This window comes from Durio zibethinus, chromosome 4 (assembly GCF_047325235.1).
Source record: "Durio zibethinus cultivar Kanyao isolate XHJ-2024 chromosome 4, ASM4732523v1, whole genome shotgun sequence".
Lineage (NCBI taxonomy): Eukaryota > Viridiplantae > Streptophyta > Magnoliopsida > Malvales > Malvaceae > Durio > Durio zibethinus.
This window is the reverse complement of record NC_143165.1, coordinates 30,835,316-30,859,422: the sequence shown is the minus strand read 5'-3', so window position 1 is coordinate 30,859,422 and position 24,107 is coordinate 30,835,316. Positions and strand designations below refer to the sequence as shown.

At 29.5% G+C, this 24,107-nt stretch overlaps 1 protein-coding gene across 1 annotated transcript; it reads left to right on the top strand.

Annotated features, from left to right (window-relative positions):
• The first annotated feature begins 6,911 nt into the window (after positions 1-6,911).
• Positions 6,912-8,196, top strand: LOC111288024 (uncharacterized). Its single transcript, XM_022878768.2, has 3 exons — positions 6,912-7,241; positions 7,333-7,478; positions 7,854-8,196. The coding sequence occupies exons 1-3, from the start codon at positions 6,980-6,982 to the stop codon at positions 7,962-7,964; spliced, it is 519 nt and encodes a 172-aa protein (XP_022734503.2). The 5' UTR covers positions 6,912-6,979; the 3' UTR covers positions 7,965-8,196.
• Positions 8,197-24,107: the final 15,911 nt, after the last annotated feature.

Below are 24,107 nucleotides of genomic sequence, written 5' to 3'. Positions count from 1 at the left end.
CCACCCAAATTCAAAGCCTTAAAATTTAAAAACTATGATGGGACTAAATGCTTGATGACCCATGTCACTATGTATAATAGAAAAATGGCTACCCATGCCTGTGGTGACAAACTCATGATTCATGTATTCTAAGATAGTCTAACAGGACTTATTGCTAGATGGTATACTTAGTTGGATAGAACTCAAATCACTTCGTGAAAAGAATTGGCTAGAGCATTCATAACTTAGTACAAGTATATTATAAAGTTAGCCTTATATTGATTGTCTCTACAAAATATGAAGAAAAAAGATGTTGAGAGTTTCAAAACATATGCTCAAAGGTGGAAGGATGATGCTGCCTAGGTTCAACCTTTTTTAACAGAAAAATAAACTATAATCTTATTTACCAACACTCTTAAAGCTCTATACTATGAAAATATGATTGAAAATACAATAAAAAATTTTACAGATATGATCATATCAGTAGAGATAATAGAGAATGCCATAAAAAGTGAAAAACTTAAAAAAGATAATGCACCTGGCATAATGGATGTGTGTGTGTCAAGAATGGAAATAGAAGATGTTCAAGTCGTGATGTATGAAGGGAAACAGGTTGGAAGCTTTACCCTACACATGATGGACCAACCTTGCCACCCTATTGTAAATAATCTTTCTCAGAATCCTTATTTTTACTGACCAATGTAACAATCAACTCCTCCCATAAGTCATTATCCTAAATCTACTACTCAACTATTGAATGGATAAAAAAGATCAAGAAACAGTTCACAAAAAATCCCAATTCCAATTTTTAATCTTTTACCTTTACTAGTAAAATACCAGTACCTCACCCCAATACCTTTTAAAGCAACTTCAAATCCATCAGCCAAGAGTTATGATCTAAATAATAAATGTGATTATCACATGAGGCCAATTGGGTACTCGACTAAGAAATGCAGATAGTTGAAAAAAAGATTGAAAGCCTCATCCATGGTGGCACCTTGACCCAAAAGCTTTTTGAGTAATGGAAAGTTATTTTATCATAGGTTGATTATTCTTTATATATTGATTTCTCTTTATATATTGATTTTTTAGACATGAAATCATTGGTTTCTGATGAGTTTTGATTGTTTGGGTTCTTACAAATACATGTTAAAAAAAAATCAAGAAACTTGGTGATCATTATTAGGAATGGGTATCTTAAGCCATTTCTCTAAACATTTCATTCCTTTCAATTAGAAGATTAAAACCATTGAGTTTTGATTGTTTGGGTTCTTACAAATACATGTTAAAAAAAAAAATCAAGAAACTTGGTGATCATTATTAGGAATGGGTATCTTAAGCCATTTCTCTAAACATTTCATTCCTTTCAATTAGAAGATTAAAACCATTGAGAATTTCTAGGGATGAAAGTTTCAAAACTTCACCCTATTTGACCATGATGAACTTTAAATTTTATTGATCTTCATTTGGGCTATAAACAATGAGATAGTTTATTAATTTGTAAAATCTTTTAAGTTACTCTCCTAAGCTTTTTTATTTTTGGTGATTTAATAAATGTCAAGGTTATTTTAAACATGTCACCACCTAAATTCCTTGAGTAATATTTTTTCAATTTGTTCAGTATTTTGGCTTATGCTACATTCATTTTCTTTTTTAATCTTGTACCAAGTGATCCTCTGTACTCATTTTAGAGAAAAAGCCAAATTTACTTGATGTCTTAAATAACCCTTTTGACCATTCTAACTGATGAACATTCGATGGGTTTGTTATCAAAATGCGTTATGAGTATGAGTTGAAAAAAAAAAAGAAAAAAAGTTGATTGTGAAATCATGTGTGTGAGGCATTCAAATGAACATAAAATCAATTAGAAAAATAGTTGTCTCCTGAGAACTGATTTTCAATAGGTATCCATACTTGAAATGAAAAATGGTCATCTTTCAAATTCCCTTCACAAAAGAAGAAAATATGTATTTGCTACCCCTTTTGAGCCTATTGATTATTCTTTCTAAATGAACCCTTCCTAAGGATCACCATTTAAATTTGAAGGGCAAGTTCAAGAAAAAAAGGTTCTCATCAAGATGGCATATGATATTGTTCTAAGGGTTAAAAAATAATGCCTTATGTTAAGAAGCAAGCTTAAACTAATATGAGTTTCAAAAATTTTAAACTCTTGCAAAAAAAAAAAAAAGAAAGAAAGAAAAAGAGAAAAGCAAAAAGGCATGTTTTGAGAAAAGGAAAATTATTTCTAGAAAGAAAATTATTTCTAGAAAGAAAATGATCCTTGGTTTAATCACCTGTAAATACATTTTTGGGTCTATTTATCTTTTCTTTTAAAACCCTAAACCCCAGCCTACATTACATCCTTTAAAATATCCATTTTGATTAAATGTGGATATCTAATTTGATGAGCTTTTCTTTAGGAAATCACCATTACTTTTTTATTTTTTTATGAATTTTGAATGCTTAAATGAATGATGGAATATATAAAAAAAAGAAAAGAATAAAGCTCAAAGGGGAAAACTCGAAAAGGTAGTCTACAGCAAGATTGAAACTCTAAAAGCAACTCATGACTTTTCATATAGCACCAAGGAGACTTTTCTTTAAAAGCTCAAAGAGATCGATCTCATTATGAAGATTCCCCCTAAAATTTAGGCCTTGTTCTTTTTTCAAACCTAAAATTTTGAGCTTGATATAGTTGTTCTTGACATTTATTAAAATATCACATATCAAGAATTGAAAGGAGTGCCAAAATAAATTGCACTTTAAAATACTATTTTCAATTGTGAGCCGAGATGAAAAGATGTTCATGTTCTCATTTAGTGGCCAAATTCTTTCGGTAATTAATATCTTTCTTAATGTGCCGAACCATTGCATCCTTTTAAAAGACCAAATTTATTATTCATCATCCTCATTCTAAGTAGTAATCACTAGTTTTTAAGAGATTTAATAACATATGGAAAAGAGTTGTGTAAGGCAATTTCCATTGCTATTCTTGGGAAGTTTTGAGAAATGTTCAAAATATAATGGATCTTAATGCTCGTGGTAGGAGATAGGTGAATGCTATAAGAGATTTTTTTAGGGCAAGAAAATGCCAAATGCAAGGGATCAATATTGAAACAACTCACTAGAGAAGAAGAATAGTTTTCAAGAATGAAAATTTGAGAAAATCTGCTTTAAGGGGTGAAAAAACTTATCAACTAATTCAGAGAGGATGTCATAGAAAGATGAAAAGAAGAAAAAGTTTTGAGAATCCTATTACCACAATTAAGGACATTTGGCATAGAATTCATGCATTGCATTTATTGTAGTTCTTGCATTTCCTGTATTGTATACATCACATCTATTTCATATATTACATTCATATTTTTCAAGGGAAAAAGGTGTTAACTTTAATTTTTATAAAAAATTTTTTTGATTAAACAAGATTTTACCTTAGGATATATTTGTTAAAATTTTTAGTATCAGTCTTAAAAACCTCAGAATAATTCTTATTAAAACCTCTGAGTATATCTTTAAACTGTTAAACTCTTTTTAAAGTCTTTCTAACAAGATATATAAAACATCCAGGCATGATTTTTTTTTTAAATATTTAAATATCTATTTTCTTTTTAAAGTGGTTAAACATTTGTTTTAAAGAAACTTTTTCAAGGTTTGATATGTTAGACTTTTGGGCAAGATTCATAAGTTTTTTAAGTTGAATTTGTTTTAAAGTTAAGATTTATATGACCTTCGAATATAATCTTCAAATCCTCCATGTAAGATTCATAAGTCTTTCAAACTGAATCTGTTTTAGAGTTGAGATTTGTAAGACCTACGGGCTTAATCTCTAAGTATTCCAAGTAAAATTCGTAAGCCTTCTGAGCTGAATCCATTTTAAAGTCAAGATTTATAAGACCTCCAAGCGTAATCTCTAATACCTCCAAATGTAGTCTCCAAATCCTCTAGACATGATCTATAAAACCTCTAGGTATGATCTTACAAATACCTTTTTTAAAAGGTGAGAAGCCTTTTTTTTTGAAAGATTTTTTTTTTAATGTTAAGAATAATTTGTAAGGCCTTCAAGCTTAATTTTCAAGTTTTTCTGATGAGATTTATAAGAAGTTATGTGCCTTCGTTTTTTAGTAGCCTTTAAAAAAAAACTAAAACCAATGTTGAATAATTTGGACCTAAACAAAATGGATATCTATATCTTTATATAATTCTTGTTTCACAAAAATTATGCAAAAAGAGATAACTGTAGATATCCCATTTTGTTTGAAATTTTTTTTTTAAATAAAAAATGAGCTTCAACTGTAAATTGGGCTCGATTGAAAAGTTTCGCGCCCAATAGAAAATTTTTTAGTTTTAATTTGATTTAATTTGTTTTATTTTTTTATTTACTTATTTATTTATTTTAATTGTTTAAAAAGTCAAAAGAATAAAAAAAAAAGGAAAGAAAATCAAATTAAAGTAAAGTTTGCTGAAATCGGGCAAGAGAGGATCTTTGGAATTTCATCTGCATTAGAAACAGAATCAATCATATAGCCATTGACCCCAATTGAATAAGAATAAAATCCTAGGATTCAAGCATTAATTAAATCTATTAAATCTCAAAATGTTTTGTTAAAAAACTCTATAAATCATGGTCAAGCATAGAAGGAAAAATGGAGAGAAATTCTTGAAAGAAATATACAAAAATAATATAAAAAGGTTTTTTGCATTCAGAGTTTTTTGGGAATCGATTTTATTTCTTGGATTTTGTTTTTGAATCTATTTTCTGAGATTTAATTCATCATTCAGCATTTTTTTTTAGGATCATCTAGGAATTTTTAAGCAGAGTTTCAAGTCTAGGTGTTAGGTCGAATTCTAGGACATTTGGGGTTCTTAAGATTTTTAGGTTAGTCTGGGGTTTGGATGAATTTTTCAGTAAACCTTTGAAGATTCCAATGATCCACGATGGCTGGAGACAGTGGTTTCTATGTTCACTTGAATATTCTGATAGCTATTTAAAGATTTTGACATCGAAATCTGGATTTATGGCCAGGATCTGGGGAATTTTTGGTTTCCGATGAAGACTCTAAAGAGAAGTCAAAAGGAATTAGAGCTAGAGAAAAAGAAGCGACTAAGGCAATTGAAGAAAAAAACAATTTTTTTCTTTTTTATAGCCACCCCAAAATGGCACCGTTTTGGAACCTTAACCCACGTGAACCCACATGTAACTTGCGCATCACCAGTGGACAGTACCAGACCCAATCGCAGGTATTTGCTTTCCTTTTTTTATCCTATTTTTTATTTTGATTTTACTTTTTTTCTATTTTTTTCATTTTATTTTTACTTATTATTATTATTTTTATCTTTAATTATTATTTGGCTCATATTATTTTTATCTTTAATTATTATTTGGCTCATTACTTTAAATTGAAAATTTTATTATTTATTTTCTTTAAATGCCTTTACGAATTTCATTTTTTATTTATTATTAAAATAATAACTAAAAAATATTTCTAAAGTAAATTCATGAATTCTACCAATTATTGGAGGATTTTTCATAAATTTAAATTTTTATGAATTTTACAAATTTCATTAATCAATTTTTTTATAAAAAATATTATTAAAAAATATCTTGTTTCGATTTTATCAAATTATTAGAAGATTTACATCTTATATTAAGTCTTACTAAACTATTGAAATATTTAATACATTTTTTAAAAATAAATTTACATGAAAATCTTATTAAACTATTGAGAGATCTACATCCAAGTAAATCCTATCAACCTATTAAAAGATTTTATTAATTATTTTCTTGAATAAAAATATATTAATTAACTCGACAACGAAGCCTATTTAGAGTGAAATATTAGTCTCCATAAATACTCTTGACGTGAAAAAATTATCTTAAATTGCTACTAAACTATTGAAACAAATTTAAGATTAGTTTTCAATAATTAAATGATTTGGTAAAATTAAAAGAATATTTTAAGACTTGGATAATTTGAAATCAAACTGGTATCATCTTTTAAATTGACGTTGTGAGGGTGTTATAACTATACTCACGCATAACCTCACTTTCGAACTTAAAATCTGATTTCGTAAATTATAATATATTATTTAAAGATGTTTAAGTTAATCTTAAGACTCTACTTTAAATGTGATAGATTCTATCAGATGATCAATCATACATAAATAAAAAAAATTAATGATGACTGCTTTAATCAATATCTAATCATAAGTCTACTTATCTATATGTTAAGAAGATCGAAAGTTTTTCTTTTCGTTTGGTGAAAAATTTGAAGTTGAGGGGATTTGGATCGGATGAAAGGCCAAATGAGATTGACATAAGCATAACGCGGATAAGGTGGTGGGGTGTGTCATTGTCCAGCCAAAGGAATCTCCCCCACACGCATGCTTAGTCAGACTATACAGCCTATCTGCCCCGTCTAAAGTTCAACCCTTGACCCCGTCGACACCGCCGAGCCATGCCAGTACTCCAAGCTCTCCACTTCCTGTAATTTCTCCACGTGCCGCCTTCCGAGGACTTGGGCCGGTGCCCATTGGGCATCCCTTAAAGTGGTTAAGGCTTTTGTAACATAAATTAGTACTACAATAATCTAATAATAACCACCTCCTTTTATATTGACGTGAATAATATATTTTTATAAAAAGAAGATTACAAAAAAAAAATTATAAATGTTAGAATTTAAACATTAAATTTATTAAATATTATCTTTTAAAGATAATTGTATAAATCAATTTAGTTAACTTCCAAAATCATATAAGGTTTTTTTTTTTTTTTTACCTTACCGTTTTGAATGTCAATTTGATGTGAATTGATCTAACGTAGAATACGTTAGTTGGGAAACGAGGGACGGCTGTTGGAGTGAGACTCTTATTACCATATCCGCAGGGTGGTGGGGAGCTGTATAGAAAGAGACTGCTACTTACTTAACCTCCTTCTTTCCTTCTTCCTTATCTTTCAATCTTCTTGCTCTTTCGTTCTATCTTTCCACAAAGAGAGAGAGAGATGGGGAACTGTCAAGCCATAGATGCGGCGGCGTTGGTTGTACAGCATCCATGTGGGAGGATAGAGAGATTATATTGGCCTATGCCGGCAAGTGAAGTGATGAGAATGAATCCAGGTCATTACGTTTCTCTGATTATACCATTGCCTCTATCTGAGGAAGAGAATAAAGATCACAAGACTGTACGTTTCACCCGTGTTAAGCTTCTCCGGCCTAGTGATACTCTTGCCCTCGGCCATGCTTATCGCCTTATCACTTCCCAAGGTACCATATTGTTCACTTCCAAGCCTGATTGTTGCTTCATATTCTTCTTTATATTGATTATGAAACTTATTGTTGTTTCCTGGGCCTGCAGAGGTCAGGAAGGTCCTAAGAGCAAAGAAATATGCAAAAACGAAAAGGCAGCAGCTGGAATCAAATAAAATGTTGCAGCATGGACAAGAGAAGCAAAGTTCAGGACGTGAGTCAGGAGAAAAGTCTGACACAGAGAGCACCCACCAAGTATGTCTCACTGCGCCCTTATGGCCTCACCAAGTAGTTTATTAATAGATTTTATTTCACTAGAAAGCCTTAGTTCTCTGGTATGGAAAACCGGCTGTAGTGTGCAACTTGATGCATATGTTTTGCAAGAATATATAAATCTGTGAATGAGGCTCCTCAAGACACCATTTACTCTCTGTGACCCAGTGGTACTAAAAATAAAGCAAGATAATCAAATGAAAAGGATAACACAAAATACTTTATAAAGTTTCTGTCTGCATTAGAGTAGAAACAGAATACTAAGAAATATCAGTTGAAATAGTTTTCATGTTTCATTTGAATCTTTCATTCTCGTTCATTCCTAAATACTTGGCACTTATGTTCTAAAATTTCCAGGAGATAAAACATGAAAGACAAAGCTCCAGGACAACACCTGTGAACGCTGTTGCAATGAGGTCAAAATCATGGCGGCCGTCATTACAGAGCATCTCTGAGGCCGGAAGCTAATGGTGTTGTTTTCAGGTTTCATTTGTAAGGTGCAGATTGGGTTTTAAGAATGGGAATGAACTGCCTCTTTCATTTAATGATGCTCTTCATGATGAAAACCCCAAATTATGGAAAATAGAAATTCACGAAATGAATGAAGGTGGTAACCAAGATTTCGAATAGCAATCAAAGCTCCCAAATTTAAATCTGTTTCAAGAAATAAAACATCTGCATAGCTTCTGAGTTCAGGAAAGTACTGGATCCTGCATTGTATTACAAGTAATATTCTGATATGAAATTAGGTCTTTCACTCACTGTTTATACAAATTCCAAACTTTATCAGTTACTTGTTACTACAGTAAAATGTGAAGATAATGTGAAAAAAAAATGTTACGAATTATGTTTGAGGAATCACTTGGGTGAGTTTGAGTTCCAAACCTCTCAATCATGATCAACCTAGTTTTGGGCCAATAACATGGATGCCCGAGCAGCCACAGATGCTCAGTCTCTCAGGCCCTCCATACTCACTGTGCAAGAAATTGTTAAATATATGTTTTCAACAATAGAAACTAGTAAGCTTCACAAAAATTTAAATTTTCATATCAAAACTTGAATGTTCTGTAGGTAAAGCCTAATAAAGGTAGAAGCATAATTCAACACTAACCATCACATACAGGTAGAGCCTAATTTAGAGAAATATCAACATTGGGCCAAACATTCACAGAAAGAAGAACGTGACAGTCGCTATCAGGAAAAGAGTGATTAGTTATTGTCATGCCAGATATGTCTTTTTGGGTCAATTATTGAACTTTTTCCAGGTCAAGCAAAAACCAAGCCTCCTAGAAAAGATGAACAAATGTTTGATTTAGAAGAGATCATTGTTGATAAAGGCGATAAACAATCAAAAGTAGGCAATTAAAAACTAAGGAAGTTGTCTGGATTGAAAGATTTGTATAAAAGGATGTGAACCACCATTCTCAACCTGTTGTATGATCCTAAGATTATAGGGTTTAACAAGTAAGGCTTAATTAGTGATTACGATCACCATGCTTCTTTTTCCCTTCAAATTCCAACATGCAAATTTGACTGTGAAGCCAAAAGAAATGAAGCTATTGTGGGTGATAATAGTGATGTTTGTATTTCAGTTACAAAGCTTGTTGTGTCTTTTCCACGGTAAAGAACATTTCCTGCTAATATTACCGAGTTTACAAGAAAGGAAAAACTAATCAGCAAGCTTTCCCAGCTAAGGAAATCAATGATATGATTTTATTAGAAATGCCTCCTTCGCACGCATTTTTACCACTTCATTTGCCAGAAAATCTTATCAACCTTCTCAACACCCCCCCCCCCCCCCCAATCCCTTCCCTAAAAAAAAGAACAATAAAAAAAAGCAACAGATGGGCTATTTGTCCCGAGCGAGCTTTGTGGACTAAGTTCCATTGCGGATTAAGTTTTCCCGTGCTCCGCTAAATAGGTAGTTAACCTACTCAAGTAGGTGGATCAATAACGAACAATGACATACTCAACTCGAACCATGTTTAAAATAAGCCAGAAATAACCTGGTTCACAAAAGAATGTCAATTCTAGGACCACATGTTGCATCAGCACTTATCAACAGAATAATAACTTCTTTCAAGCATGATGAAGCCACTTGTGCACTTATGCTCTACTGATGTCCCTTACTATAGAATTCAGGTGATTTTCATTAACATTAATGTGTCATACATAGAAAAATGTGATGGTTGTATTTCGGCTACTCAACTCATACTATTAATGTGCATACAAACATCATATTTTCTGGGTCATAATTGGAATAAAGAAGTATGACGATATATCCCTTCTTCAAATGATCTAAAAACATATTTCTGGTTAAGAACTTTCTTACGGCTAAGCTCTTCTAGAAAAAAAAAATGATAGAAGTTTGCAATTTACATAACTTTTTTAAGCAGTTGCTCGTCTTTCTTATTATTTGATGTAAGGCACTTTTCGGACAACCTTTCTGCAATTCTTTCCGATAAGAAAAGAGCCTTACGCATTCATGAGCATGTTTAAGTTTCGAGATACTTGTAGAAATTACAATTTTATAGCATTGTGCAACGAGGCTAATCAATGGTATTGGTACCTACACTCCATCTATTGATATGTAGTATAACAATGTGAAAGAAACGGGATGAGGTGAAGAATATTCAACACTAATTCTGCTTCTAAGAGTAATGAAGCTAGAGTATATGGCTTTGACTCTTGAGAACGAAACTAGGATAAAATGAAAAAAAAACCTGATTCCTTCAACTCTCAGAAATAAGGCATTTTTTCTAGTAATCCGAAGGCATAAAAAAAAAAATCCAATAGTCAGTATGTCTCTTTTGATGACACACGAGCACAGATAAAAAAGAATAAATTATTTGAAGGAAATTGTGTTATCAGTGGCACCGTCTTTCAAGTAGGTTAAGCTCATTAATGGATATATCTTAACTGATTCATTAGTAAAAGTATAAAATTTTAACATTTAACAACAAATAACAGGTCCTTCAAACACCATTGAATAAAAAACTATACAAACAAAAACCATTCCTAATATGTTTAACAATTAAGCAAAGGAATCCAGTAATAACAATGCCCCATCAATCACTTGCCATTAAAATGAACCAAGAAAGTAGCCATTAAAGGAGCGGTGATATTTAAAAGAAGAAGAGAAGAACCCTTCCTTAGATATTTCTCTTTTAGATTAATTTGAATTTAAAATAAATCTAATTTCTATTTAAAAGGATTATTTTTATTCTTTTAAAATCTAATATGGTTTATAATTATTTTCACAATGTTTATGATATAAGTGGTAATTATTTCTTTAATAAAAAAAATCTATAAATAGCCGCTCATCAAGTCCCTAAATTATACAATAAAAAATATGTATAATTATTATCTAACGTGGTGGCTCTATATTAGAAAACTTTAAAGATTTTGACTCAAATTGAAAGGTTATGGCTTTATTTTCTCTACCTAGCTAAGCTCGAAAATCATCCTTGTAATGAGTTCTAAAAATTTTAATTTTATTGCCTAAATCGAAATTATTTTGAGTATTACCTTTGGGTCAGGTTTTTAACCCGTTTCCTGCAACTTCACTCAAAAGGTGAGGAAAAAACCATTAAAAAAATGCATTTGTCCTTTTTGGCCAACGATATTTGGCATTGCAATTTACTGTAATTATGATGGCCCTTCTTTTAAGTTAGACACAGCCTTTAAATTTTTGTTTTATATTGTGACGTTTACATTAATTTTTATTAGACTATTGTTATTCATTTAATTGTTGGGTCATGTTTTATTTATTTTGGATTGTTGCATGACATTGATTATATGGTATTATTGTTTTAATCTTTGTTGGCCATTGTTATTAATTAATTATTTGTGTCTTTTGCCTCATTTAATTTAAATGTGCAACTTCTATTTGATTAACGAAATTTAACTTTCGACAACTCAAGTTATTTACGTTTGGCCATTTTGCATTATCTTAATTGTGGGCCTTTAAATGAAGTTGCTTGGACTATTATATAATAAAATTTGAACATTAAAGTAAACTACTAAATTCATTTTAATTAGAACATATTTTAAGTAAATGATTAATTTGTGTTACATATGTTTTAATTTTACTTTGAGCTTAATAATTAATTGAATTATGAAGAGTTTATTTGTTTAAATTGAAATCCATTATAATGATGTCATATAATCTATGTGTAAAATAATTAAGGAATAGTCACAGCATACTTTAATTACAATAATATATGCATTAAGGATTTATTTTTTATTGCGTTTTATTATGAATGACATCAATTCTAATTAATCATAATAATGCCATAACTTTCTCCTATAAGGAAGTTATTAGAGTTCTATGATTAATTAGGATGAAATAAAAATTATTTATTTCTTAATTTGCCCACAAGTATTAAAAAATATTAGTAATTGCTAGTTTTATCATAGTCTTATGGATCAATTGTGTGTTGAATTCTTTGCCCATAGGTAAATTTTAATGATACCCGATTCATATATATATATATATATATATATATATATATATATGTTCTGCATTGGTAAATATATCATATTGTTATGTGTTATGCCTCAATTAATAAATTGTTGTAAGCATTTTAATTTTGTTTAATTGCAGTTGTTAAACTTTTGATTGATTTTGATGAAAAATCTAATGTTCCATATTTAAGTGGTGACAATTATAAAATTTGGAAAGAGAAAATTCTTCTTCGTTTAGGGTGCATGGACCATGACTATGCTTTTTATAAAGATGAGCCATCAATACTCACGGATGCTAGAACCTTAATTAAGATTGCTATAAAAGAATGTTGGGAGCGATCTAATCGCTTGAGTATGATGTTCATCAAATCTCACATTATGACTAGTATTTGTGGGTTTATACTAAGTGCAAGAATGTCAAAGAATTGATGTAGGCTATTGATGAGTAGTTTGAATTTTTAAATAAGGCATTGGCTAGCACCCTAACGAGAAAATTGTCATCAATGAAGCTAAGTGGCACCAAAGAAGTGCGCGAGCGTATCATGCAAATGAGAGATATAGCTGTTTAGCTAAAGTCATTGAAGATTAAGATTTTATAGACCTTTCTAGTGCATTTCATTTTGAATTCTCTCCCTTCACAATATTAACCTTTTAAAACTTTCTATAACATGCGTAAGGAAAAATGGTCAATTAGGGAACTTCTGACCATGTATGTTCAAGAAAAAGGCAAATTGATCTCGAAGATGAGTGAAAGTGCACATATGGTGACTCAAGATAAAGGTAAGAAACAAGTCGACAAGCCAAAAAAGAAAGGAAAAATACCTACCCATACTAAGAAAAAGGACCCTAAGTGTTTCTTTTATAAAAAAAAAAAAAAAAGATGTATAAAGAGGGAATGCTTTAAACTCAGGGCTTGGCTAAAAAAAAAAAAGTAATCCCACGTCTTTAGTGTGTTATAAATTTATTATGGTTAATGTTTTTCATAACACTTGGTGGATTGAGTCTGGTTTTACAATCCATATTTCTAATACAATGCAAGGTTTTCAAAACCAAAAAAATCGAATGGAAAGTAAAAGTAGCATCTATTCTGGCAATCGGATATGTTCACATATAGAAGTTTTAGGAACTTGCGACTAGTTTTAAATATTGGTTTTGTTTTGGATTTGGAATGAATTTATTACATTCCTAGTTTTTCAAGAAATTTTATTTTTATTTTGAGTACCTTTGGATTTTGCCTTTAAATTTTTTAAAATATCTTTTGATTTATAACAAAACTCAATTATTATTGGTAATGGTACAATGATTAATGGTTTATTTAAAATTCATTTAAATCATAATGTTCTTTATAGTTTTATCATGATAATGTTGGTACTAAGTGTTGTGTTATGAATGAGAAATCCTCCATATTATGGCATCGGAGACTAGGACATATCTCCATTGAAAGAATAAAAAGGCTAGTAAATGACGGAGTGCTTAATACTCTTGACCTTATAGATTGTGATTTATGTGTTGACTGCATTAAAAGAAAACAAGCCAACAAAACCAAAAAAGTTGCCATGAGTTTTAACATATTAAAGATCATACATACTAATATTTGTTGCCCTGATATGAGCTCGAATGGTTCATCTCATTCATTGATGATTATTCACGATACATGTATCTTTACTTACTTCATAACAATGATGAAGTGTTGGATGCTTTTAAAAGTCGTAAAGCAAAGATAGAGGAATAATATAGTAAAGAAATCAAAATCATGAGATCAGATCAAAGTGAAAAATATTATGATAGGTACATAAAAACTGGACATGCAACAAGTCCATTTTCAAAGTTTATTAAAAAACAAGGTATTAGAGCCTAGTACACCTTACCTAGCACACCATCTCAAAATGAAAAAGAAAGAAGGAATCGAACTATAATGGAGATGGTTGGAGCATGCTTTACAACTCCATACTTCTTGTATCACTGTGGAGGAAAGCCTTTAAAACTACAACATATATATTAAATAGAATTCCAACCAAAGTGAATCCTAAAATGCCATTTGAGTTGTAGAAAAGTTGGAAACCAAGTTTGAGGCATATACGTGTTTCAAGTTGCTCAATTGAAGTTAGGGTTTATAACCCATAAAAAAAAAGTTGAAAATTAAAACTATTAGAGAATATTTTAATGGATATGCTGAAAAGCCTAAAGGCCCAAAAGGTATAGATTTTATCATCCACTCCATAATAGTAGAATTGTTAAATCAACAAATGCTAAATTTCTTAATAATGATGTGGTTAATGGGAATGTTCAATCTCAAGCATTGGATTTTGAAAATGATCCATGTTTTTTATACAACTCCCATATCAAGTAACAAATTGGTTATGACAAATGACATCCATCAAGATCAAATGGACATTGACCTACCAACCATTAAAGCTCTACAACCTGTTAAAGATATTCAAGTTGATCCTTTTAAGTAACAACCTCCATAAAAGGTGGCTCCTACAAAGTAACAACCTTCACAAGAAAGGGTTCTATAAAGTATTATCAACCTCTATAAGAAGTGAATCCTGTTGAGCTACAAACTCAACAAGAGAATGCTGATAGAGTATTAAGGAGATAAACTAGAACGAAAAAATCAACAATATGTAGTGATTATCTTATGTACTTGCAAGAATTTGACTATGATATTGGTGTAAAGAATAAACCTAAAACATTTTTACAAGCCATGGTTAGTAGTAATTCTAAGTTGTGGTATGATACTATGAGAGATTAAATGGATTTTATAGCAAAGAATCAAGTTTGGGATCTAGTTAAATTGTTTAATGGGGTGAAGGCCATTGAATATAAATGGGTCTTTAAAATAAAAAAAGACTCATTGTCCAACATTGAAAGATATAAAGTAAGAGTCATTTCCAAAGGATTCACATAAAATGAATGAGTAGATTATAAGAAAATTTTCTCTCTTGTTTTTAAGAAAGATTTTTTCTTATCATCATAGCATTAGTCGCTCATTTTAACTTAGAATTATATCAGATGGATGTGAAAACATCTTTTTCTCAATGGTGATTTAAAGGAAGAGTTTTATATGAAACAACCTAATCGATTTTTCTCTAGCAATGGAAATCATTTAGTTTGCAAACTCAAGTAATCTATTTATAAACTAAAGCAAACTTCTTGTCAGTGGTGCTTGAAATTTCATGATGTTATCTCTTCATGGGTTTTGTCGAGAACATTATGGATCAATATATATACCACAAGTTCAGTAGGAGCAAAATCATCTTTTTGATTTAGTTTATTAATAATATCCTGCTTGCAACCAATGATATGAGTTTGTTACATTAGGTAAAACTATTTCTCTCTCAACATTTTGATATAAAATATATAGGTGAGATATCTTATGTCATTGGTATTAAGAAACATTGAGATAGATCTCAATAGATATTGAGTTTGTTTTAGGAAGCCTATATCAATAAGGTTCTTAAGAGATTTCGAATGAAAGATTGTTCATTATCTATAACATCCATCATAAAAGGTGATAAGTTTAGCTTAAACCAATGTCTAAAGAACAATCTTGAAAGGGAACAAATGAAAAACATTCATTATACTTTAGTTGTTGAAAACCTCATGTATGCTCAGGTTTACACATGACTTGGCATTACTTTTGCTGTTGAAATGTTATGAAGATATTAAAGTAATCTTGGTTTAGACCATCTGAGAGCTGCAAAGAAATTTGTGAGGTACCTTCAAGGAATCGAAGATCACATGCTTACATAAGGACGTTCAGATGATTTGGAAGTCATTGGATACTCGAATTCTAACTTTGCTGGTTATGTTGATTCTTGTAAATCAACATCTAGGTATATCTTCATGCTTGCTGGAGAAGTTGTATCTTGAATAAGTGTAAATCAATCTTTAATTGTTACTTCTACCATGAAAGCAAAGTTCGTTTCTTGTTTTGATGCAACATCATCGGGTTTTTAAATTAAGAGTTTCATTTCTAAACTTTGAATTGTAAATTCAATCTCTAAGCTAATAAAGATTTATTGTGACAATTTAGTTGTGGTATTCTTGGCTAAGAATAATAAGAGTGAAAGTCGAAGTAAACACATTGACATAAAGTATTTAACCTTGAGAAAGCATGTTAAAGCAAATGAGGTGTGTATTGAACACATTAGTATTGAATCGATGATTGTAGATTCTTTAACACAAAGCATGCCACCAAAATCATTTAAGGATCATATAATGCAAATGAGACTTATTTTAGTTCAATCTATTTTATTTGAGTTGATATATTTTAAAACTCTAAATGATTAATTTATCTTCTCCTTTAAATTTTTGTATATATATATATATGTGTGTGTGTGTGTGTGTGTGTGAGAGAGAGAGAGAGAATAATAAATATCTTATGAGAACCTAGAATAAGCATTTGAGCTTATTTATAAAGTATAAAATACCACATATATAATTTATTTGAAAAGAGAGAATATTTGTAATATATGAAAAGCAATACTTGTTTGAAGAGGTCTTATCGCCATGATTTATATAATTTATCTTTTCATGTAAGCATGAAATTTTACAACATCGTGTTATAAGTATCAATGTGAAAATGTTCAAATCAAGTTGGAGAATGTTAAATAGTTCTCTCTTAGATTAATTTAAATTTGAAATAAATATAATATTTATTTAAAAGGATTACTTTATCATCTTAAAATTTGACATAATTCATCATTATTTTCACGATATTTATGGTGTAAATGATAATTATCTCTTTAACAGAAAGGACTTATAAATAACCATCTATCATATCCCTAATCAATGCAATCAAAAATATGTATAATACTCATCTAATGTGGTTGCTCTAAATAAAAAAACTTGAAGGATTCTGACTTTTTATTTGAAATGCTATGACTGAAGATACACTTTCTATTTCTGTTACTTAATCGCTGTATACTTTGTAAGCATGCTAGTTAATAGGTTTAGATCTTTACCTCAACGCTGACCTCAATGACAGCATCAAAATCATCACCAAATTTGTCTTTGTCTATCTTTAGATAACTTCTTAAATAGCTCACTTTTAAACTTCTAGATCTCTTGTTATACCAAATAACCCACAAAAATAATCAAAGAAAATGAACCAATGGAGCTTCATGTAGTCGTTAAAATACGTTTTCTTATACATATAAGAGTGTATATACTTACGGCTTCACCGGACTCAAGGATAGGGTCAGAGTACACGTATTTCTAGGAAGGTAAAGCTCCGAGAGGGCTCAAGAACACTTTTACGGAGATGGATTTTGAAGAGAGGAAGGAATGAGTGAGGAAGGTGTAGAATAAGGCCGGCGGTGCGCAAGATAAAAAGTGTGGTGGATATTGGGGTTTTGGCGGGAGTTAATGGCGCCTGATTAGAATCGAGACCCGCGATGGAGCCGCCATTTCGGGTGATTGCGTTGGAGTTGGACTTTTAATTTGATTGGGATTGAGCCAAATAATTGTTAGTTTGGGGCTTTTTTCGTTCTGCAATATAATCAAGGTTAAAGCCTATTTGTATTTATTCTAACTTTAGCCCATTAGGCAGTTGCGCTTGGTGTTCTTCGGCTTTGGGTGCCAAAGTTTGAAAGAGAAGATTAGAGAGGTATAGAATCCCACAAAAAGCAGCCCATGTTGAAAGTTGAAATCCAATCTAAAAAATGGCTTACCAGTTTGGAGAATGGATTTATTTTATGTGATCAGACCTAGGATTTTTTCTTTTCCTTTTGGTTGAGTTCAAGATTTGCATAAGGCCCAAATCGAGCACGAAAATGGCCCAAACTATGTTAAATTAGTTAACAAGAATGAATGCAACAAGACCCATCTCACTCACTAGATTTTCATAAAATTAGAATTCAGAGTTCTAACACTTGTGTATTTTTTTAGTATTTTTTTTTGCCAATGTTTTTACATTAGTTTTTTTATATTTAAATTTAGCAAGTTTTAAATCTTAATCATTAAAATTAAAAATTTAATGCAATATTAACAAGTGATATATGATAAGAAGCACTTACAACTTAGCCTAGAAACATGGTTCACAAAAAGTGCAATCTCCATCAACATTTTCGTACTGTGAAATGAAACTGGAAGTTATTTCTGGTTCCTACAAGTGAAAAAACGAAAGATGAAAAATTGTTCAAACTATAAGTGCGTATAGGCAAGTATAAATCTCTCTCACGTATATAATTACTCATGAAGGGGACGGCTGATTAAAACAAGTCAATTTAAAAACCAATAGAAGGAAGAAACCTTTAAACAAATTTCTAATTGGTTTAGTTTTCATATCCGTCATTCTTTTTCCTTACTAAAATTCTAAAAGGTTTGGATGCTATATCTCGTAAATTAAATTTGATAATTTTAAACATAATATGATAATGTAATAAAAAAATAATATAACTTAAAATTTTGATAAAAATGACATAAATTTGATAAAATTTAAAAATATATTTCATATTTAATATGTCAATATAAAATATAATACGATAATTTTTATATTTTACATATATTTAACATCTAACAAACATTATATAAATACACGAATTATAAAATTTATAATCAACTATTAACTTGTGCTCCAAAAACATATTTCCATTTTTCAATGATTTGTTGCTGGAGGTCTAGCAAATGACAAATTCAAAAGGCATGCATGTTATAATCAACTAAATACTTCATTTTTCTTGACAGTAACGGATCAAGTGGCATGGAAAGATCAATATAAATATCTGGTCTCCAATGCTCCAGATTAATTATCAGAAGGTTTATTGAATATGATCCCAAACTTGGAATTTCTTACTGCTCCATGCCCCTTTTCTCCCTTGTCGTCGAGCTGGAAAATATTTTATGAGGTGGGATTTTGAGTTGGAATGCACTAGAATAATGGATATTTTACACACTTTTTCTTTCTCCTTTTACGACCTGCCATTGCTTAGATCAGATGAGACTCGTCAGACCGAAAGGATATGCATAATCGTTAAACCATAATTATGTGAAATTATACTTAAATTGATAAAATGTTGAGTTTTTAATTTTAGTAACTAAAATTTAATTTTTGATGATTTTAAAATATAAAAATAATTGAAAAAAAAATACCTAATCAGACTCCAAGCTAGGTAATTAGAAATAAGAATTGTATGATTTAAAAAAAGATATGGGTTTGATATATTAAACCAATAATCCATGCATGCCTCCCGATGTCAGTCTTATCTTTAGATTTTTGCTGTACTTTCAAGAACCCTTTAAACTTTTCAATTACCATCATTTTATACATAGCCATTCAGGTACAAAGCTTTCGGCTAAACCGCAGTTGCTTTTTGCAATGTCCCAGCTGTTCATTTCTTGCCCAGCTGACCAAAACCAGGTTCCTTTTTCTTTACGTCTTTCATATGGTGACTGTTTTTAACTCTAAGGCTAAGCACAAATTCATGTTTTCTCTTGTCTTGAGCTAAACCGCGTTAATTATGAACAAAATACAGGGTGATCTGATTAGGGAGGGCAAGGAGAGGTTGTCGAATGTTGATGATTAAATGGAAGACCCTTTTGTCTCCACTCTTGCAAATGGAGGTCCAGGCATGCACTAATGACAAAGGCAAAATAAAGAACAACAGGACGACAGTACCCACGCTCCCTCGAGAGTAGCCACAACACAACCATCCTTCCCCTTTCTTTTAATGGCATCCAAAGAGAGTAAATTTTGAGTTGGAAAGCCAAAAACAGGCCCTCTTTCTCTACCTAAAGAACAATCTTTTATTGCTTTACTCTACAGTCTACAACGACATTCATTGCCGCCCAAAAATATACACTTTAAATGGTATCCATTTCTCTTGATTCATATCTGACCATATAAATCTAAATGGGAATTTAATAAACGAGTTAATTACATTTTTCTATCCGAATTTTAAAAAATATATAAATTAATATTTAAAGAAATAAAATGTATCATTATATTCTAAAATTTTAAATAATGTATAATTTATATTCTAAACTTTCAAATTATATACTATATTAATCTAAATTCTAATCCCTTTTACCATATCAACTTATATATGTAACATTTAATAAATATTATTGAGTTATATATTCATCACACATGTTATTAATATCTTTTTTTTTTATATAAATTGAAAATATAAATGATTTTACATGAACCATAAAAGCTTTTTAAAATCAGTCAATCATTTTTTTGTCATATGACATCCACGTAGAAATTTGTACAAAATATTCAATACTTTCATTTAATAAATGATATTGATAAAATAAAATTATATTGATTAAATAACATATAAACGAGTGAAGTTAATAATATTATGATTTAAATTAAAATAATATATTATTTAAAAATTTAAAATGTAAATTATATATTTTATTTTTTAACATACCCATTTGTACGTTTTTTTTAAATTCAAGTATAAAAAAAATTAACTTTAAATAAAATAATTACAGAATTCATTAAACAGATATCACAGTATCAACTATCAAGTACTGAATGAAACTGCAAAATGGATATATGCGGCGATCCATTTTCAAAAATTAAAGAGACAAAATATGGATTTCCTCTTAGGTAAATTGAGGGGGGTATATATATGATCAAGATATCATACGTACACTTGCTTTTTTTTTTTTTTCTTTAAGCTCACCGACTGTGAGCTTCGATGGGGACACTTTTGTTTTTTTTTGAAGTACCCAATGGACTGGAGAAAAATGGCAATGTCTTGTTTTCAGCATTAAATCAAAAACCATATCTGAAATTCAACATATCATTTTATCTTTTGAACTCTTTAGCGTATGGGCCGATATGAACTTTTACAGAGAACCCCACGGGTTTGTTTTTGCAACGAAAAATCATCCTCAAAAGCTGACTTTAGGGTCCTCCAATTTTGTCATTCCCATCTAAAGTAGAAAATATTGCTCGAGCAAGATAAAAGAGTTGGTAAAGCAGCCTAGCTTCTGCAACCTACAGACCCCTAAATCCCCCCTCGAAAAGAAAATTTGGCTTTTGGGCTTTTACTTAGGATTCCTCGCTTTATGTATCATTTTTAGAGGAAAGTGTGTGGGCATGTGCATTTTTTAGTGCATCAGTTGGGGGCCCTTTTGGCCCTCTAAGCTCAACTTAAAAAATCTCCGGCAATTGATTGAGATTAATAAAATAAAGCGGCCGCTGGCAGATGGGGTCCTCCCCTGCTAGTGTGAGCGACATGTGCCGCTCCCCCATTGGTGTAGAGCAAGTGTTAAACAGTCATTACCATTATTATTTTTGTATACTGTTGTCTGATTATTACCGCTTTCCGCTCTTTTGATAAAAATTAGAATATTATCCCTCCTTTGCACAAGGATTTTTTAATTTTTACAAAAAAATAATTCAATTTTTTTTTAATTTTTAAAATTTTTAGATTAAAAATAAGAATTTGAAAATCTTATATTTAGAATTGTTTTTATACGGTTGTTTGTATTGATTTGTTGTTGTTAATTTTTTTATAATTTATTAAAAAATTTCAAATATAATATTTTTATTTTTTAATTATATATTTTTTTGTTTTTAAAAGATATTAAAAAAATATTTAAATTTTAAATTTGATAATTTTTAAAGATTTTTTTTTTAGATCTTTTAATTGATTTTCATATAGGTTATTTTTTTAATCGATTATTTTTAGTTACAAAATTTTTTTTTTATCTTAATAAGTGATTAAAATTCAATATGTTAGTTAGTTTTAAGATTATGAAGGTTGGTTTTTTCTTTGATAAGTTAAATATATTTTATGAATTTTTTTTATTATCTAGATACTTTTTTTTTTCTTTATAAAAGTATTTAAGGGCATTATAATTGCTAACAAATCATCATCTTATACTCAACTTCTATTATATTTTTTATTATAATTACAATTAAGCAAATAAATATTTTTTAGATTTTTTTTATTTTTAAAATTTTTCACATGATAAGTAAAAGATTCATCACATGTTAATATATTAACCATTAAAAATATTTGAAAAAAACTAAAAATGATAAAAAAAAATATAACACATGGTAAGCAATGGACTTACCACATGTCATTATAGATATTATTATAGTTGAATTACAGGTTACTTTGTTTTGAGAGAATTGATTTTTAAAAATTATTTTTAAAAATTTTAAATTTTGTATGATTTAGATGAATTAAAGAAAAATTTTTTTTGTTATTTAATTATTTTATGAAAATTTTGTTTTCATTAATTGATTGACATAGTTATTTAAATATTAAAATTATTTATTATTAAAATATTAATAAAATATTACTATTAATATAAACACTTAAAAAATATTTATTATTTATATTAATATTTTAAAATATTTAAAATATTATTTCTATTCTTAAAATATTTTTTATTAATATAATAATATTAAAAATAGTAATATTTATTATTAAAATAACAAAAATATTTATATTATTAAAATAATTATATCTTATATTAAAATTATTTATTATTATATCATAACAAAAATATTATTTATTTATATTTGTTATTAAAATATTATTTATATAATTAAAATAATATTAATATTTTATTAATATTAATATTTATTATTATTAAAATAATACCAATATCCATATTATTAAAATAATAATATTATTATATAATACTATTTAATATTGACATATTAAAAATATTTATATTTGATAATTAAAATTAAAATATCAAAACTTGTAATATTTTAATATCTTAATTAAAATTGAATAAAAATATTTTTTATTAATATAATAATATTTTGAGTCTAGTCTAATCAAGTGCCAGCTTAAAATATGCTAGACTTGAGTAGAACTGCAAAATATTTAAAATTAAAATATTAAAAAATTTTAATTTAAATATTTTAAGATTTTTAAATAAAATTAAATAAAAATATTTTTAATTAGTATAATAATATTTTTAAATTAAATCAAATTAAATTTGAACTTAAAAGAAATAATGTGGCTTGAGTAAAAGCATGTTTTCCTTAATAAAACTTAATAAGGTATACTTATAAACAGTTATTTTTAAAAAATTATTTTTTTAATTTTCTAAAAAATATCTTATTTTTTATTAACCAATAAATCATTTTTATTGGTCAATATGTTTTTATCAAACAAACAGCAAAAATATATAGAAATTGTTTTTTGAAAATTATTTTTCATGTAACATACAGAATGATGGTGGGAACCTGTTGCTGACAAAATCCAAAACCTCTCGTTCCGTTCGTAAACCCCACCTCCCCCCGGCCCACCTTCCTTTTCATATCCGACACCCAAGATGTCACGTCCTCATCGAAGCCCCAATTTGATGGCAACATTTATACGCTCCAGCCCCATCATGAGTTGTTGGAAACAAAAGTAGTGAAACGTTTATGTACGTAGATAATATCCTTGATACAGGCTAAAGGGATATATATCTAGTACAGGCATTGCTATTTAGCCCAAGTTAATTATCTATCTTACATATATAGAATGTATCTATTAGTATTGTTTTAAATATTATATCGCAAGTGAAGACACGTGCTTTATGCAACTTTTTTTATTTTCCTTTTAAGAATTTGGAAATTGTTGTAATTTCTTAGCTAATAATTACGTCATTGCATTCCAAAACCTTGGCCTATTGTATTCCCATTTGATGCTTTTTTTTGTCACATAACCTCCACAGGGTGGGCTGTTGTGGATTAATTATAGTTATCAGTTGTCGATCACTGAATCGTGTCGGCATTTAGTTTTAATGTAACCTTTTTAGTCCTTTAATCCAAAATCTTCATGGCTCCCACCTACGTACCTCTGCCAATCAGGAAACGCCACAGCCGATTAATTGATTGGGAGGGGTCCAAGTGGATTCTTACACGTTTGCTTATGGGATCCACACTGTTGGAATAACTAGAAAAAGCTACCTAGTGAGGAGAGTACCGTGCTTGTATTTTTCTTTTTTTCTTTTTTTTTTGGGGGGGGGGGGGGGGTGGGTAATTAATCAGAACAATTAAACAAAGACTTGAGATCATCAATGTCAAATTAATTAAAAACCCTAAATTTATATGTGTTGCTTGTTGTCCTCACATCCCTTGATCGATGGGGAAGCTTATGAGTAACAAATTCAAGAGAGTTGGATAAAACTGTACTGATGAGCTGTCTCCGTGGTCCATGGAGGAAC